This window comes from Coptis chinensis, chromosome 5 (genome assembly GCF_015680905.1).
Source record: "Coptis chinensis isolate HL-2020 chromosome 5, ASM1568090v1, whole genome shotgun sequence".
Lineage (NCBI taxonomy): Eukaryota > Viridiplantae > Streptophyta > Magnoliopsida > Ranunculales > Ranunculaceae > Coptis > Coptis chinensis.
In genome coordinates, this window is record NC_141460.1 from 19565566 (window position 1) to 19583232 (window position 17667).

At 39.1% G+C, this 17667-nt stretch overlaps 2 protein-coding genes across 4 annotated transcripts; one reads left to right on the forward strand and one right to left on the reverse strand.

Annotated features, from left to right (window-relative positions):
- Positions 1-258: 258 nt before the first annotated feature.
- LOC147497005 (uncharacterized) lies at positions 259-660 on the reverse strand. The gene has a single exon (XM_086562727.1). The coding sequence runs from the start codon at positions 658-660 to the stop codon at positions 259-261; it is 402 nt and encodes a 133-aa protein (XP_086418853.1).
- An 854-nt stretch (positions 661-1514) lies between these two features.
- LOC147497006 (uncharacterized) lies at positions 1515-17404 on the forward strand. Of its 3 annotated transcripts, XR_015194991.1 has the most exons (6): positions 1516-1660; positions 2422-3496; positions 4628-4852; positions 15261-15649; positions 15814-16332; positions 16504-17404. XR_015194991.1 is itself a non-coding variant. In XM_086559789.1 (4 exons), exons 2-4 carry the CDS (start codon positions 2424-2426, stop codon positions 15391-15393), a joined length of 1431 nt encoding a protein of 476 aa, XP_086415915.1. In that variant the 5' UTR covers positions 1515-1660; positions 2422-2423; the 3' UTR covers positions 15394-15746. The 3 variants fall into 3 exon arrangements, 1 of the variants encoding a protein (XP_086415915.1); XR_015194990.1 differs by lacking the exon at positions 16504-17404 and having other exon boundaries at positions 15814-16502; XM_086559789.1 differs by lacking the exons at positions 15814-16332; positions 16504-17404 and having other exon boundaries at positions 1515-1660; positions 15261-15746.
- Positions 17405-17667: the final 263 nt, after the last annotated feature.

Consider the following 17667-nt stretch of genomic DNA (forward strand, 5'->3'; position numbering starts at 1 on the left):
TCATGCCGGTTGGCTTCAACACATATCATGGCATAAACCGTTTGAAGATTTGGGAAAGAGACTGTGGAAAGAACGCGACTGCGAACCCCATCCAAGTAAGAGTCTAAGCCAGCGAGAAAGGCATACTCTCTGGGAATTAACCTTGGATGTATATCACCTAATATCAGTGGGACACTCCATAATACAGTCATCAATTGCATCATATTCCTGCCATAATTTGCATAACTTCCCAAAATATTGAATAACAGTGCCACCATTTTAACGGATAGATAACACCTCACAATGCAATTGGTATGCTTTGGAAGCATCTTGACTGACAGAGTAGGTGAGCTTAGCAGTATCCCAGATTTCCTTTACAGTAGATAATATGAGAAACAAGGATCTGATATCCTTAGTCATGGCATCAAGCAACCATGATTTAATCATACAGTTGTCGTCTTCCCAAACCTCATATTCAGTGGAGGAAGTGTCGACTAGAGCAGCCTTAGTTCTAGAGATGAATCCCCAACGCTTCCAGCCTCGAAGTTTATTCCGAGCATTTAAGGACCACTCAATGTAGTTCGTGCCATCTAGGCGTTCAGGGGTCAACAAGGATAATACTTCCTGGTAACCATTACTCGTTCTCACTGGTAAGCTAGTCTCATTTTCAAGTGTAGACATGGTGTGTGTAGGCAGCGGAAAAAGAACGAGGAAGATGGCGGCTAGGGTTTGTAGAGAGGATCGATACCTATACCGATACCATGTAAGATTATTATTTCTTGTATATCTTAGTGTAACAATTACATGGGTTTATATAGACTAATTGTTACAAGTAAATCCCATAATTATAGGAGAAGAATAAGGGATTGATACAATTCTATGAGAAGTTTCCTATCATGTAATTTATTTATAGGAAACTTGATATATATCCTAACAATTTCCCCTTAAAATCACCTTGGTTAGGAATGCTCTTACGAGTCTTTTTGAAAATGTGTGTTGGTAAGGTCTTTTTTCGAACGACAGGTGAGGAAAGACAAAATGTAAAGAATGATTTATCAATTTAGTGATTTTGTAATTTTCAAAGAGATTTTTGTAATAATATGTAAAAACATCTTTAGGAGAGATATTTCCTAGCATCAAACACTAAATTTCCAACAATTTGGTGTTTTTTCATCTTCAGGAGAGTCACATGTTGATGAAAACACTAAAAAAACACCAAACCAAACACCAAATCGGCTAAAATTTGGTTCCAGCTTTGGTGTTGTATCAAATCTCTCACGCGGTTTTGGTAAAACTGCGTGGTTTTTCTAACACCGCATGGGTTTGGGTTTCTAAGTGGGCTTCTATGGCGCGGTTTTACGAAAACCGCATGAGAGATTTGGAAAGAAAATAAATAGGAAAGTTAATGTGCGACACATCGCGCGGTTTTCCCAAAACGGCGTGGGTTTGGGATTTTAAGATAGTCTACAACCGCATGGGTTAATGGCGCGGTTTTTTTTATGTCCAAAATTTGATGTTGCTCCCAAATTTGGTCGTGCACGTGATAACACACAACCGATATATATCGGCAGTATATTATATCAGCGAAAATGAAGAGTCTTTTATTTCCTTCTCCTCCGTTTCCCCATTTCCTCCCTCCCTCTCAAAACAGAAAAAAGGATTCAGCTCAAAACCCAAGAAGGTAATCTTTCTCTCGGTCAATTCTAATGCATTTCTGTTATACTTATGATTCTTTCTATTATGTTTCATAGTTTCCCATTTCATGAAATGTATGTCAATATGAAATCTTTATATTTGAGTTTTAGCTCTTAAATTGAGGTTACATAAGTTTGTACCAAGTAATATGCTAACTGGTGAATCTGTGAGTAAAACATATTCAAGTTTCTAGACACTTAATATGGTTGATGCCTATGATTAATAAATACTGGAAAGGTGTATATTATTCCTTAAAAATAAACGGGGGGGGAGCAGAAAAAACACCAAACAAACAAAAAATGCATGCCAAGCTATTCGACACCATTCAAAAAGTTAAGGTTTTGCTCTCAGTTTCTTGAGAGTTCCAGAGCCATAAGGTAGGTTTAATATGGAGAAGAGTGTCTTCCTCAAAGCAGTCTTGTCGTTAAAGATGCTTAGTTTGTGATCCACCAAATCAACACCGTTTTTAACTTTGTAAAACGAGGGTTCTAAATTTGTGGACAATTCATTTTCCACACTACTTTGACAAGGTTAAAACTATAGAAATGAGTTGTTTCTTTGCGAGGATGATCACCAACAATTAACCCTTAATTCATTGTCTGGTGGCATTGCAATGTGTAACGTATTAATTAGTTTATGTGCTTTTAATTTCTTCAGTGCAAGTGCTTCATTATCACTAAACTTGTCTATGTTTTCTAGAATATAATTCTGATTCTTCTGTTCTTTTTTGTCTTGGGCTTCTGAAAGGCATGGATTTGGGTTCTCCGGACACGTTTTCAGTTGATAACGGTAACATCTGTGATAAGGATGGCTCTAATGGTGGAAAATTAGAGCTTAATCTTGCATGCATTAAAGAAAGGGGTTATGATCAGAAATACAAAGCATGGGGTGATAGAACTCAAGAGGATTTAAGTCATCAGCACTATGAAACATCCCCAGTACCTGCTGATGTGAGTAGTGTGAAACTTGAATCCCCTGATAACAGATCTAGTTCTCAGGTTCATTATGAGCTATATGATGACAATGAGAGGGAAAAACACATTGAATCTAATGGAGACGGGTTTTGTTGTGACACGGGGGTAGCAAGTGGAAGATATTCTGATAAATCACCCTCCCCAGCTGAGGCAGCACATATCCACAGTGATCTGGAAATGGACGATCCTGCTCATATCTCATTGAAATTTCCTTTGGCAGAAGGTTCCACTAATCATGTAGCAGAAAATACATCTCATCCTGAATTATTAATGGAAAATTCTGGCTATGTGGTAATTGAACAAGAAGATGCCGACCATCTTTTGGGGAAAGAGGATGGTGATAATGAAACTCAGGTAGAAGACAGTTATTACTCAGGAACACTGCTGACTAATGATGGAGAGCTAGAGGGGCGGAAATTGCCAGTGAGAGAAATATCTGTTTCTCCCAAAAGAGCTCCCAATTTGCAATGTCGAAAGCTATCTGCTTCACCACAGGGTCTTCATGACTCCCCTAGATCATCTAAGCAGAAAATTTCACCTTCCTCTGAAAGGACCGCTGGGCACAGTAGAAGGGATCTCTCTGATGACCATGTATCTTTATCGGTAAGACGTTCTCCAAGTAGGCGGTCTCGACGGGATTCTCCTCGCAGGGATGAGTCTCTCTTAAAGCGGCTGTCTTCATCTCCGAGAAAACGTCAGTTATCACCAGATCCCAGAAGAGTGGATAGATCAGTGTCACGTTCGCCTACTAGGCAGAGAGATTCTTCTTATGGATCTCGAAGAGACCGCCGTGATAGATCTCGATCAAGGTCCCCACATGCAAGAGAACATTATAGAAGATCCCCTAGGTAACCTTTTTTGTGGTATAATATAGTGTTTTAAAAAAATTATATATTGTGTTTTAAATTTTTTGTGGTAATATTTGTTTTACCTTGAAAAAAAATAGTGTTTTAATATTTTTTTATATCACCTTGTTCAATAAATTAATTTTTATTGAAAGTAAGTGCCACGAGGTTACTGACTTGCTTTTATTAATTATTAGTTTTAATCTTTAGACTGTATAGAAAATTATGTGTATAACAGTACAAGCTACAGAAATAAGCTATGGGTGTTGGTAATCTATAATAGAACTCTCCGCAGAAAGATTCTACAAGAACAGTCACTGATAGGAGATTGGTTGGCGACATGTGGGTTCATATAATCCTATCCATTCTTGCTTTTCTAACTGCAGTTCTTTTTGCTGTATGCTCTCATTGCATCGGATTGGATCCTTGTCGATGCAGGCCAGATGCAGTAACTTTTTTGTTGTTACTAGTTGAATAGCAGAATCCAAAAGTTGGTTGGGTTAACTCTATAATTTCACTGTTAATCAGAAGTGAGTTGGGTTAGGACCACGACAGTGAGAAAACACATTGCGTTATATCTAAAAATAGACAAATATTATACATTAACCTGAAATATGAAGGGCGGACTATAAATTTGTTCGTAGGAAGTCCTTAATGGATTCGAACAGGATCAGTGTAGAATCAATCTGATACCTTATTAGATAGCTTATGATGGGTAGTTGGTACCAACCATAGGCTAGAAAAGCTTGAGTTTTGGTTATGATAAGATTTTTGGATCGTACCGATTCAATGGCAGGCCAATGTGATATCATATCTTCTTGTGGCTGTCGATGTATTGTTGTTACTTTTGGCTTTTCATGGTTAGCGTGGTTGGGCAAAATTAATGGCTGCGCCCTTTGACTAATGAGGACATTAAGGTTATGGGCTGTTATTTTCTTTATTTGGTACCTCTAAAAGATCTTGTGGGCCTACTAGATTCTCTTTCATTCTTGTATAGTTGTATCTGCTATATCATCTCTATAACAATTTTGTTTTGAACGATACTTAGGTGTGTAAAACTTTGTATTTCTCGATGTTTTTTTATTTTTGGTATCCTTCAGATCTTCATGTTTTTCATGCTTGGTTCATTGGTAGGCGGTATTCCCCGAGGCGCAGGTCTCCTCCAAGGCACCATTCACGCCGTCGCTCTCCTAGAAGGAAACCTTGGTCTCCGCCTCACAACCGCGACAATGGAGCTGGGAGACCTGGAAATAATATATTTGTTGCTGGCTTTAACTTTGTGACTACTGAAAAAGATCTTGAAAGGAAGTTTTCGAGGTTTGGCCGTGTGAGGGATGTTCGCATAGTTCGGGATAAGAGGTAACTTTGTACTTCTATTATCTGTTTGCAAGACTTGAACCAACATTTATCTCTTAAAATATTATTTTACTGTTGTCGTACCCTGTATGATATGATATATTATTGACAGTTTTTACTTGGCTCATGCCGCTATGTGTGTTTTATGGTCTATGCAAACATGATAGAGTGTTTTATATCAATTCTTTGAATATGCAAGTAACCCATTCTCCCAAGTTGAGCTGTAAGCTCGTCTGACTTTTCTTCCATAGTCGACTCCTCAACTAGAGACTGACGGGCCCTTATCCAAATATGGTGTCAGCCATGTGAGTCTCATTTTCTTATAGTGTTTTGGATTTGCATGAATGACTTTTTTTTTTGTAAAATACGACATTAGCTGTTCCCAATTTATCTTTAGAGGCTAAAGATAAGAGAAGCTGTTCCTTACATTAGCTGTTCCCGACATTGGGGATGCCTCAGTGAGAAATCTGGGGAGAAACAAACCCATGGAGAGATAAGAGAAGTTAAATGTTGCTGTTGGTGCGCCAACTTTGGACAAGGGCGAAGATGTAGTTACTGAAGTTATAATAGAGGATCCTCATCCAAAGACGGTGACTTATGCAGACAAAGTAAGAGATAGAATGAATAGAACTGTTGACCTCTCCAACTTGCCTTTACCAGGTATGAGAGGAGAAACCTTTTCAATTAAAACTCCTAGTTCAGTTGATAAAGGTATTGACTATAATAAGTATGCTTTTAGTGGCACACACTAATTTTAATGCAATCAGTATTGTTGATGTTAGAAGAATGGCTACTGAACTCTGGGATTTTAGAGTCAAAATCTCTCCTTTGGGAAGGGGTTTCTTGGTTTTTAAGCTTGAAAATCAAAGTGAAGTAGATAAGATCTGGTTTAGGGGTCCTTGGTATATGGGAAGACAGTTTCTTAGATTTTCGAAATGGACACCAAATTTTCTGTTGGAAAGCACAAGAACGCCATGGTGGCTGTGTGGATAAGGTTACCTGGTCTCAGTATTAGGGCAGCGAATTGGGTTGGGTTTGACCCGCATCCGACCCGACCCGAATCCGAATAGTTCGGGTTCGGGTCGATTTTCATATCCGTTTATTTATTCGGGTCTGGTTCGAATTCGGGTTCGGATATAATTTTTGGGCTTTTTTTAAAAATTATAGTGTTATCCGATCGGGTTCGGTTCGGGTAAAAAATTTCAGTTTGATTCGGATTTGGATTCAGATTCGGGTTCGGATATTGTCAAACTATTCAGGTTCGGATTCGGATATAGCCATATCTGACCCAAACCCGACCCGTTCCCTGCCCTACTCAGTATGGAGTATTGGAAAGTCAATGTTCTTATGTCTATGGCGACAACAGTTGTCTCTCCTATTCATGTTGATGAGAACACCCTAGAAAGGGATATGTGTGTTGGGGGGTGGGGGGTTGATGTGTATATGGCTAATACAATACATGACAAAATACTAGTGGAGGTAGAGGACACTACCATTGAGTTTTGGACGGACAAATATGTGGGTAAGATTTTGGGAGCATTGTCACCCTCATGCTTATGCTAGAAGTGGATCCTGCGGTGAGACTGGATAGGGATCATCGGCACTAGACTATTGAAAAGAATGGGAAATTCTCAACCAAGTCTTTCTACTTTTCTTTGTGTTCTCACTTACTGACTAACACCCGAGGGGTGCTTTCCTAGTTCTTTTATCTGATCATCAAAGATCGCTTGTTTTGTCTCTTTTTTCATTTGGTGTGTGATCCATAATAAGATTTTGACCATAGACAACTTAATTAGGAGAGAGAAAATAATCATTAACTTTTGTAGTTTTGTCCCTTGTGTATGGCTGATGAGGAGTTAGTGAATCACACTTATTCATTGTCCTTTTTCCTGGGAGATATGGAGTTACTTTGGGGGCCACTTTGGGGTGTATTGTGATGTTCCTCGGTCAGTGAAAATTCTGTTGAACTCTTGGGTGCTTAGGGTCCAATCCCCAAAGGGATGCAAATTGTGGAGCATTTTACCTTTTGCTATAATGTGAGCTTTGTGGCTAGAAAGGAACAGGAGACACTTTGATGGATGTGCGGCGACTATGACAGAGGTGATTGTAGCAATCAAGGGATTCGCCTTTCTCTGGTCGAAGTTTTGGGAGGAGTGGACAGATACATCATTCGAGGACTTAATGTTCAGATGGGGCGGCCATGCATGGTTGCATCCCTCTGGTTTAGCTTTCTCTCACAGTTGTAGTTTTTTCTAGTATCTATATTGTATCTATCTTTCCTTTTGTTGCATTTGTGTGGGATATCTCATCCTACGAAGTTTGACTTTATGATTATATATATATACACATCACATTTTACCGATAAAAAAAAAAAAGATGCCCAAGTTTTGAAATTCCTGTAAGACAGTGGGGCATCTTGTTACTGAATGCAAATTCTTGAGGAAAGAATTTAATGAGAAAGAGAAAGAGGTATAGAATAAGGAAAAAGGCCAAAGAGCAGGAATAAGCAACAAGAAGAATTTGCCTGAAGGTCTATCAAGGACTCAGAAAAGACAATTGAAAGAGAAGCAGAAGCAAATCGAACCACTAGTGGTAGTGGTACTGGAGGAAGTTTACAGCAGAATACTAATAATTTGGAGCCAGTAGTAGAAGTACAAGGTGATGAAGGTTTAATTGTGGTTTTGGCAGACTGCAGACAAAGAACCTATGGCAGAGGTAACAGGCGAACAGCAAGTAGTTTAATAAGAAGTAGAAAATGAGTGGGTGGAAAATGAGGATTTGCAGTGGAGAATGCAGAAATATCCAACGATGTGGTGGTAACCTTCATTGATGCTAACAACACTTCTATAACTCCTGTGGAGCAACCATTACCCACAATCGATGGTGTTGAGATGCTTGAAGGTGTAGTCAGGAAATGGTACAAGTTGTAGATGAATGAAACTTTGTCATTCAGTTATGGACAGACAATGAGAATCAGAGTGTTGAGCAAGGGGAGGATGCACTGCTTGATCAGAATGTTCAGAGACCTCATGTCTTTCGTGTTGGGGGATCTTTGAAGCAGAAAGCTCCAGTATCCTACAGCAAGAAAAGCAGAACAAGAATGTCATTGACTCATTGGGTCTCCTGCCGACTAGAAGATCCAAGGTTCGGGTAAGGAGGACATTCTTCTGGAATGTAAGAGAGGTTAAGAAATTGATAGCTTTAGACAGAATAAAAAAGCTTATTAGCATACATAAACTTGACATTTTGTGCCTAGAAGAACCTATTGTGATCCCTAAGCTTAGTATTACCTGATAGTAATCATGTATGTGGAAGCGATTCAATTTTCTTATTCATGTGTGACACCTGTTCAGTTCCAACCAACAGATTATAGTGGAATGTGAGGGTGTAATTATAACTTTTGTGCATGCTAACTGTAGCAAGAAGAGAATTGTGGAAAGAACTAAGAGTGGTCAATACACAGGCACCATGGATACTGGTAGGTAACTGTAAAATAGTTCTGAGATATGAAGAAAACCATGGAGGTAGACCTCCTCTGAGAAGTGCAATGCAGGAGAGTTCTATGAGCTAATAAATGATTGAAAGCCACTATGTGGGACTGGACAAGACCTGTTGCAATAATCAACTGGGCAAGAAGAGGATATATGGAAACGTGGAAAACTCGATAGGTGCTTCTTCAACAATGCTTGGGGGGCTAAGGTGTAGCATTATTTTCTGAAGTATAAACTGAGGATGATCAACTTTTAGTGGAACAAGAAGAAATAAAGAACTATATAGTGATTTTTTTTGAAGAAAGGTTCCAACACATAGCAATACAGATTGATGAAGAGCTTCTAAACCTACTTCCTAACCTGGTGACAGAAGAAGACAATGCTATTCTTTCTGCCATTCCGAGCTACTCTGAGATTGAACATGCAACTGTTGATTTGAGTAAAGATAGATCTCCAGGGGCAGATGGATTCCAAGGAATATTCTACCACCACTGCTCCAGTGAGGTCTTTTTCTTGGAGGGACAACTTCCTACTGGTTTAATTCTCATTTCATTACACTTATTGCTACGGATAAGGGGACTACAAAAATCTCTAGATTCAGGCCTAATTGTATGGGAAATTGTCTCATGAATTTTTTTTCCAAGGTTATTCAACTTAGGCTCAATGGAATCACTGATAAATGGGTATGTAGAGAGCAAGCTGGCTTTATACATTGAAGGTGCATCCACTTAAATATTGGGCTTGTTTCAGCGATGGAAAATGAACCAAAGCAGAAAAGAAATGTAGCTATATAAATAGATATATAACTTGCAATCTAGCATATGCTACCTTAAGGTGGGAGTTCTTGTAGGTGCTAATGGAAAAATTGGTTTCTCTCAAACTTGGATTAGTAGAGTGATGCCAATTGTTAGTACTGCTATGATGTCAGTTCCTATAAATGGTGGACCATGCGTGTACTTTGGAGCTGGCAGAGGGCTAAGACCGGTGACAGTGGATACACTATGTCTAGGGTACAAGTTAAGAAGACTCTTGGGTTCAACCTTCTGCTTTTTGCAGATGATATTTTTGTGTTTCTTAAAGGGGAAAAGAAAGGACTGCAGCATAGGGTGGATTTGTTTAGAAGGTATGAGTTCTCATCTGGTCAGTGTGTGAGCAAAAACAAGAGCAAACGATTTACAGGTGGTCTCTAAGTGATTAGAAGTAATAACATACAACATATAGTGGGAGTTGAATTGGGAAGCTCCTGAAAAGTACCTAAGAGTTCCTATTGGGAGCTGTGTTCTTGACAAGATAAAACAAAGGATTACCAGTTGGTTTGGTTGATTACTGTCATTTCAAGGAAGCAACCCTTACTAGATCTATGTTGTGCAGTATCCCAATGTATAACATGGTTAAAATGTGGCTAGTAGGGATTATGAGGGAAGCAGAAACTTTACTACAGAATTGCTTAGCTGGAGATCCTAATACTAGGAAGACAGTCATTGTAAGCTGGGATAGTTGCTGCAAGCCTTTCAAGGAAGGGGTCTAGGTCTGAGAAGAATGGAAGAAGCCAACCAGAGTGTGCTAATGAAGCTAGCATGGAAAGTTCTTACTGGGTCTGATAAGTTTTCAGTGTTCATGAGGAGCAAGTTTTTGTTATTTTGCGAAGCAAAATTGTATTGATATGTTTAAAATTTACAAGTGAGTACAGTTTCATAACTTATCAATAAAGCTGAGGGCTGCATCATTGTAGTTAATATATCATCCCTACTTGGTAGGCACTATATATTACTACCAATCTCCCTGCACGTCTCTCCTTTAGTTCACAAATCTGTAATGAGGCACTGCTGGGGCCTCCCAACTGGAAGTCCAATTTGGTCTACCCTCATGTGTTCAACTCTCTCCATATACTGGTGATAAACATCTCTTGCAATTTCTTCTTGCATTGTCTCCATCTTTGTTTCATCTGCCATGTTAAGTTGCCTTTCTTGAATTCTTGAACTGCTGAACTTGAATCAGATTCAATCCATGCTCTTGTCCATCCCTTAGTCAATGCGACTTCTAAACTCTCAAGAATTACACACTCCGCCATGTAGTTGGTGTTGACTCCTATTTTCCTCCACATCACAAGGTTGAATTTCTAAAAGTTGCTCCTATTGTTGCTATTCCTAGGTTCACCCTTGATGCTCTATCACAATCAATCGTAATCACATTGGTTCTTGGAGTTTCCCAATAGCAAGCTTTTATTTGTGGTGCCTTAGGATGCTTAGCTTTTATGAACCGTTGCTTGAGAATGTTCAAGTCAGATGTACCTCTCACTGTACCCTTTGAGAGTTATCGTGTTTGTTGAATGGTTTTGATCACCTGTTGTCTGTATATTCCTTTGCATCCACAGTCCAACCATACCTCCAACCACAATGCCGAGGGCCAGAGGTGCTTGATAATAGGACTTCTGGCTCTTAGCTTTGATTTTGCTTGTTGAAGATTCTGAATTGAGGCAGTGACATTAAATTTTGTTGCTACCCAGTTTGATAGATCTCTTGCAAAAGGCCATTCTCATAGAAGATGGTTGATGTCTTCTGCATGGTTACAGCAGCAAGGACATCTTGATTGCTATCGTCACACCTTTTCTTTGAGCTGAAACTTCAGTTTCTGCAACATGATGACAAAGTTTCCAAGCTAGTGCAGCCGTTCTTGGAGGGGTATAATCATTCCATATCATAGAGTACCACCAGACCTTGTTATTTTTTTTTTCTTGATAGTTTCAAAGGCAGACACAACTGAGAAGTTACCTCTTTTGTCTGGTGTCCACACTACACAATCCTTCTCTTCAGTGTCAAGTTTGGGTACAGTAAGTCTTTTAATAAAAGAGTGAGTATTATAAGCTAACTTCTATATGGAGAGACATAAATTTTGGCACTAAATGAGATTATGCTTAGGTCTCCATGGATAGTAGGTGAAGGTGATTGTATAGACTTGTGGAGAGACAATTTGATGTAGATTTTGACTGGCGGAAGCTTCAATTTATTAAAATCTACACTTTAATTGAAACACAAATTAAAGAAGACCTAAAAATCTCTCATTTATTAAATCTCACAACTCATAAATTTCAACACCCCGAACCCTAATTACAAGCCTTTTATTTATAATAATAATAATAAAGCAGCAACTAAACTAGTGAGCTCACGACCCATGGGCTTGGACTCGACTAAGGGGCGCACGCCTTCAACATCAGCAACATACTAATGTTCTACATCACTCTCCCCATGTTGAAGAAGCTTGTCCACAAACTAAAGCAGTGGAGCGCCTGAAGGCTGGAAACACTGACAAAGCTTCATGCTGGAAATCTAGGAAAAGATAAGGTGGCTTGGCAGCAACATCTTTGACCTCATCTTCATCTAATAAAACAGGGCGCTTCTTCTTTTTAGGACACTCGGCAACAATGTGACCCATAACGCCACATTCAGAGCACTTTCTAGCAGGCTAGCAGCACTATATGTACCAGCAACTGGCACAGGAGTAGCAGCAGGAACTGCACTTGTCAAACCAGTATAAGGAGGTGCTGATGTCGCACTAGGTGAAAGCACTTTTTCAGCACGCAAGGCATACTTAAATGCAGTAGCCATGTCATCAATCTCAAACATGATAAGTGCTCCACGAATTGCCTTGCGCAAGCCATTCAGATAACAACCCACTCTCTGTTCATCAGTTTCAACCAACCCAGCACGAGTACACAACAACTGAAAGTGCTCAGTATATTCTTGAACTGAAGACAATAGTTGTTTCAAATTTTGTAAACGAATGAACAAATCTTGCTGGTACTGTTCAGGAACCAAATGAGCATGTAACTCTCGACGCATAGTAGACCAAATGCAGACATGCCTGTAACCTTGATTAACCCTCCTCAGATTTAACTCATCCCACCACACCAAAGCATAACCCTTCAATTTAGTAGCAGCTAATTTAACCTTCTTACCATCATCCAAGTTTATATAATCAAAGGCCTTTTCAATTTGATTAAGCCAATGAATAAACTCATCAAGATCGAGTTTACCATAAAAAACAGCCACATCGATTTTAATATCACCAGCCTGACTCCTCTCCAATATGCGGAGGAAACGATTAACATCAACAACCCCATTATCAATATTCTGAATACCATGATCTTCATCAAAATAATTAAAATTGTCATACCTTTCAAAATCACCTGCCTAGTGATTAGGTTCACGGTCTGCCCTACGACCACTTCGATCAGTAGAAGGAGAAGAAGGAAGAGATGGAGACCGGCCCCTATTCTCGTCTTGCATTGCGAGGAATGGTTTGTTCTCAAAAATTCCTATCACCATCAACCCAACGCTGTACAGGACGTTGGTAACCACGACCTCTACCTCGAACCTAATTAACACGCAGATTTTCACACCCTTGTTGAGGAAGACGCACACCTCGAGGCGCCTCTTGCCTAGGTAGCCTCGATTTTGGCCATTAGGGTTTAACCTTGGCAAAAATATCATATCTTGTGGCCCTTGGGGGCGCACGACAAGTAGCGTGTGGACTGGTGGTGGCACTATAGGTGGAACACGCATAGGGGGTTCACCAACACCTTCATCACCTTGACCATCTCCAACAATAGGTGCTATACGATCACTTACTACACCCAGGGGATGAACCTGAATGTCGTTATTCTCTCCAACAACTCATTCCCCGCCATCATTCTCTAGAGCAATAGGCGCAAAAGGGTTTAGGAAAGGGACTGTACCATTACTTTGCAAGGACGCATTATCAGTATCTGAAACCATTGAACCAGTATTTTGAAGTGGTGGGGGGGGTGGTTGCACCTCCCTCTGTACTGTGGCCATTGTTGCAGTGAAGTTCTGGAATATTTGTGTCGCGTTTTTCATGTTTTCTTTTAAACGAAACATGCGAGTATCCATAGAGGGAGGATGACCTCGAGTTGCTTTGTTATTCACCATAATAACAATAAAAATTGATTTTTTTTTCAAGAAACAATTCGCAGTGAACAGTAATACGGGGAGTGTGAACAGTACCTAATGAACAGTGTTTCGGTGAACAATGCTCGTGAATAGTAATCCCGTGAATCAATCTGCTCGGATACCAAATGAAGCAGATTTTGACTGGCGGAAGCTTCAGTTTATTAAAATCTACACTTTAATTGAAACACAAATTAAAGAAGATCTAAAAATCTCTCTTTTATTAAATCTCACAACTCATAAACTTCAACACCCCGAATCCTAATTACAAGCCTCATATTTATAATAATAATAATAAAGCAACAACTAAACTAGTGGGCTCACAACCCATGGGTTTGGACTCGACTAAGGGGCGCACGCCGTCAACATCAGCAACACACCACAATTGGTTGGGAACCTTCTCACTGAAGCAAGCTCTAAACTTGTCTGATGCTTCAATAGAGTTGCAATGCGAAAGTAAGCTATCTCATTGAGAATGGCCAGCTAAGACCTCCCGAAAATTTCAGACAGCTGCTTGAAGACAAATGGGATCAGCACTGAAATGATGAATAGACTAGTAACAGAAGATGAGGATCTCAGGATGTGGTGCCCAGAGATACTAGAGGAGAATTCTCAACAGCATCTACATTTGAAGAGATTAGAGGCAAGAAGAATAGTCACCTGGCATAAATTCATTTGTGAGGAGTGCATACACCCTAAAGCTTCTGCAATAGCATGGAAGTTAACGAGTAATTGTGCAACCAGTGAAGAGAAAGTGCAGAGAATAGGAGTTTATTTGGCCACTAGATGCTGGGTGTGTAAAAGAAGATCTGAAAGTCTGCATTACTTGCTATGGAGCACATTTTGATCGCCACTTGGCTATTGCGGCCCAGTTATCACTGGGACAAGTGGCCCTAAGACCACCCGCCTCACTTGTCTAGTGAATGAGCGTGCATGTTCAACTTAATATTGACATAATAACATAAGACTCATCAACTACAGTGTTTTCAAAAAAAGGTTATCTTAACTTGTCTGGGTGACTTCACATATCCTTACACTGGAAGTTGCCTGAGTTCACTGTTCCCTGACAGCTTTTCGTGGTTATACCCCTTCAGTATGTATTTCTGAATTTGATTCCTACTGAAATGACTCCTCAATATGTGTTCATACTTTCTACATTTTTTTAAAAAAAAAAAAAAAAAAATAATTTAAGCCTTTTTTAAATGAGATCAGTACCTCGCGGGGTTCAAGCCCCAGACCTATGGTATCATCACCCAAAGGTTTTACCGACTTTGTTAGTCGTCACCTGCTGTCACAATTGTTCATCTATTCTTATGGTCATATCTCTAAATGGATTAGAACTTGGTGGTCATCTTCATTTGTATGTTGTTGAAATCATAATGCCAAACTTTAAGTATCATAGCTGACAACAGGATTCCTTAGAATTAGAATATTCTTTTATCTTTTACCTTTATTTCAACAGACAAGTCGCATAATCTTTTTGTTCGCAAATCAAACATTTGAAGTGTTCTAAGGTTGGAAGTTGGTGAAGTTTGTGGTACATAAGACATTTAACATAAGGAACATGTTTTCTTATTTTACTATATTTTTTAGTGGCAAGAAAGTTAATTTTATAAATTTAGAATTTAAAACAGAGTTCGGCTGAGGTACCTACATAAACAATTAGAGGAAACAAGAGAATGATAGAGAACTTAAGCAAAATGTCTTTTGCACAATAATCAACTAAAACTTTCAATTCATGCCATCTTAACAGGAAGAAAATGTGCAAAGTGGGTGCTAGTTAAGCTTTCAATCCTTGTACCCAGAAGAGAATATACTTTATCAATATCGTAAATCATAATTTTTAGTTAGAAATTTAGTGGTTTTGAAAGTGATGTAGATATTGAATGTAACATGCCCAGTATGTTTGCCTGACCTGATATATGAAGACCGTGTTTTTTTTGTGTGTGCCAGGTCTGGCGATTCTCGCGGTTTTGGCTTTTTAACACTGGAAAGAGATGAAGATGCTGATGCAGCTATTCGAGCACTTGACCAGACTGAATGGAATGGTCGGGTTGTCCTGGTGGAAAAATCAAAAACCCACTAAATTATTACACATTCAGTTATAGTGGCAGATCTTTGAGTTTATTCCAAAAAAACGAGACTATGCATAACATCTCAATCTTGTTACCTCTCAACACTGTTATGAACTCCGGGTACATTTGCTAGTATTGCTTGACAGAAATCTTGAACGTCTTGGATGCTCTAAGTTTTATATTGCGAGGAGCTTCTTTTCATACTTGTCAGTTGTCACAGTAACTCCTAGAAATCCGTTTCTTCTTGTACGTGTATTAATTTAAGAGGTTAGTACTTGGACATATTTTGAGCATTGAACGACATATGAATTGTGTTAGTTATTATTATTTTTTTGGTAAATGATATGAGGAACTGCTTTTGCAAGATTGTTCTTATGTGTTAATGTTTGTACCTCTTTTCATATGACATTTTGCATAATATATTATTTCAGGGTCACTGCTGATTAGAAATGAAAATTCTGTAGCTTCTGTTGTCCCGAACAATATCTACCTGAAGTACTTCGTGCAGAAAAATGCACTAGAACAGTACTGCACATATGGCCATTCCATACATTCTGGTGAACATTATTGCATGTTGAACTTTCTATTTGTTCCTTGCAAACCTTCTCAACATATTTCTAGAATTGCCTATCATGCTGTGGTTGTCTTGGAATCTTAAGTTTATAATGAAGCACAACGTTAGTACTGTAGTTGATTATTGGATACCTGGAGAACTCGGACTTGAAAAGGCTGCTCTTTCTGGTTGATGTTCATATTCAAATATTTGCAGTTCTTGTCTACGCCAGTTGTGGCCTGTACCGACTGCCACTTAGATGATCAACATGTGACTTTTGGTCATGCACTTTGTGTACCTTGTACTTCTGGATGAGAATATGATCTGTTTGTCGTCTCAGCACCCTAGTGGTGTTGTGGCCGCTTGCAGTTTGACACTCATATTGCTCCTTGATAAGGTAAGTGTAAATGCTGCTGTACACTGTTTATTTTGTATTGAGACACAAGTCGGAGTTAACTTATTGTGTATATGTGCACTCTCAAGAAGTGTTATACTTTAAACACAGATGGTCCATCCAATATCCTAGCCCTACTACTATAATGAGTAATCTTTATTTGTGGCTTTGCAGCTTTTTATCTTCTTATAGTGAGAAATAGCAGAATGGCAGTGGGTTTGGGAGTGCAAGGTTGGGTTAGCTGTGCTTGACTGTAAGTCTGTAACCAGCTTACTCTGTTCTTGCTCTTGTTCTCTCCATAGAGGGGTTCATCTTTTTGTATTGTGCGAAGAACTAGGGGTTAGGCAGAGCTCAACCTGTATTAAATTTGGATCTTCAAGTACATTTCACTTTCAGCATCCTTTACGATATTAATTAGGAAGTAGTCTAGTGGGCATCAAGGGAAATATAAAGTTAGACAAGGTAGTCAGCAGCTTGGTTACATTCCCTATATAGGCGTGCGTCAATTTTACCACTACAAACTGTGGCACAATGCTAAGATTGCTCCCAACAGTTGTGAGCACTACCAAGGAGTGTCATCTCGATCTACCAGTGATACCCTCATAGCCCTAACTGCGGGAAGGGAGTCAGATGCAACTATGACCCTATCGCCACCCATCTTCAGTGCATCTTGAAGTCCTGTTCAACTTCGTTCGGTTCCTGGTACATTACAAAATTCTTCTTAGAACTACCTATAAACATCATTTTGACATCTCCATTTGTCTCTCAGGATTCCACCATAGCCACTGTTGTACCCTGAAACTGATCTCTTAGTATTCAACATCAAAACTGGACCACGTACAAAGCAAATGTACTGTGTATTGGAATATTTTGAGGTAGGACAATATTACAAAAGAAAGGGTATTGTGTACGGGAATGCTTGACCCTGGGAGATTGAGAGAAAATCTTTGCAAAGAGATAAATTTGTAAGGAGAGATTAATGAAGAGAGATCTAGTAAGTTTGGAGAGACTTGAGAAGAGTGATTGTAATTTTTCTTCCCACACTTATAAAATGATTGGTTTTTGTGGAAGTAGACATCATTGGCCGAACCACGTTATATCTTATGTCTCGTTGTTTTACATTGTTATTGTTTGTTTGTGATAGTTTATTTTATAGCTAAGGTTTGTGATTGTTGGTTGTAGTGAAAATTTAGATTTTTCAATTAGAGTTTAGAGTGTTCATACTCAAATTATCTCAGTGGGAATTAATTGATGTCGTTTTCCCCAAACAGTATGATGTATGCCATTCACGCTATCACCTTTTTATGTATCCAAAAATGACAGTTCATAGACACCTTT

Coding starts and splice junctions, on each gene's coding strand:
- LOC147497005 (XM_086562727.1), bottom strand. CDS start 660: ATGTCTACACTTGAAAATGAGACTAGCTTACCAGTGAGAACGAGTAAT.
- LOC147497006 (XM_086559789.1), top strand. CDS start 2,424: ATGGATTTGGGTTCTCCGGACACGTTTTCAGTTGATAACGGTAACATC. Junction 3,497..4,627: donor CATTATAGAAGATCCCCTAG/GTAACCTTTTTT, acceptor GTTCATTGGTAG/GCGGTATTCCCCGAGGCGCA. Junction 4,853..15,260: donor CGCATAGTTCGGGATAAGAG/GTAACTTTGTAC, acceptor TGTGTGTGCCAG/GTCTGGCGATTCTCGCGGTT.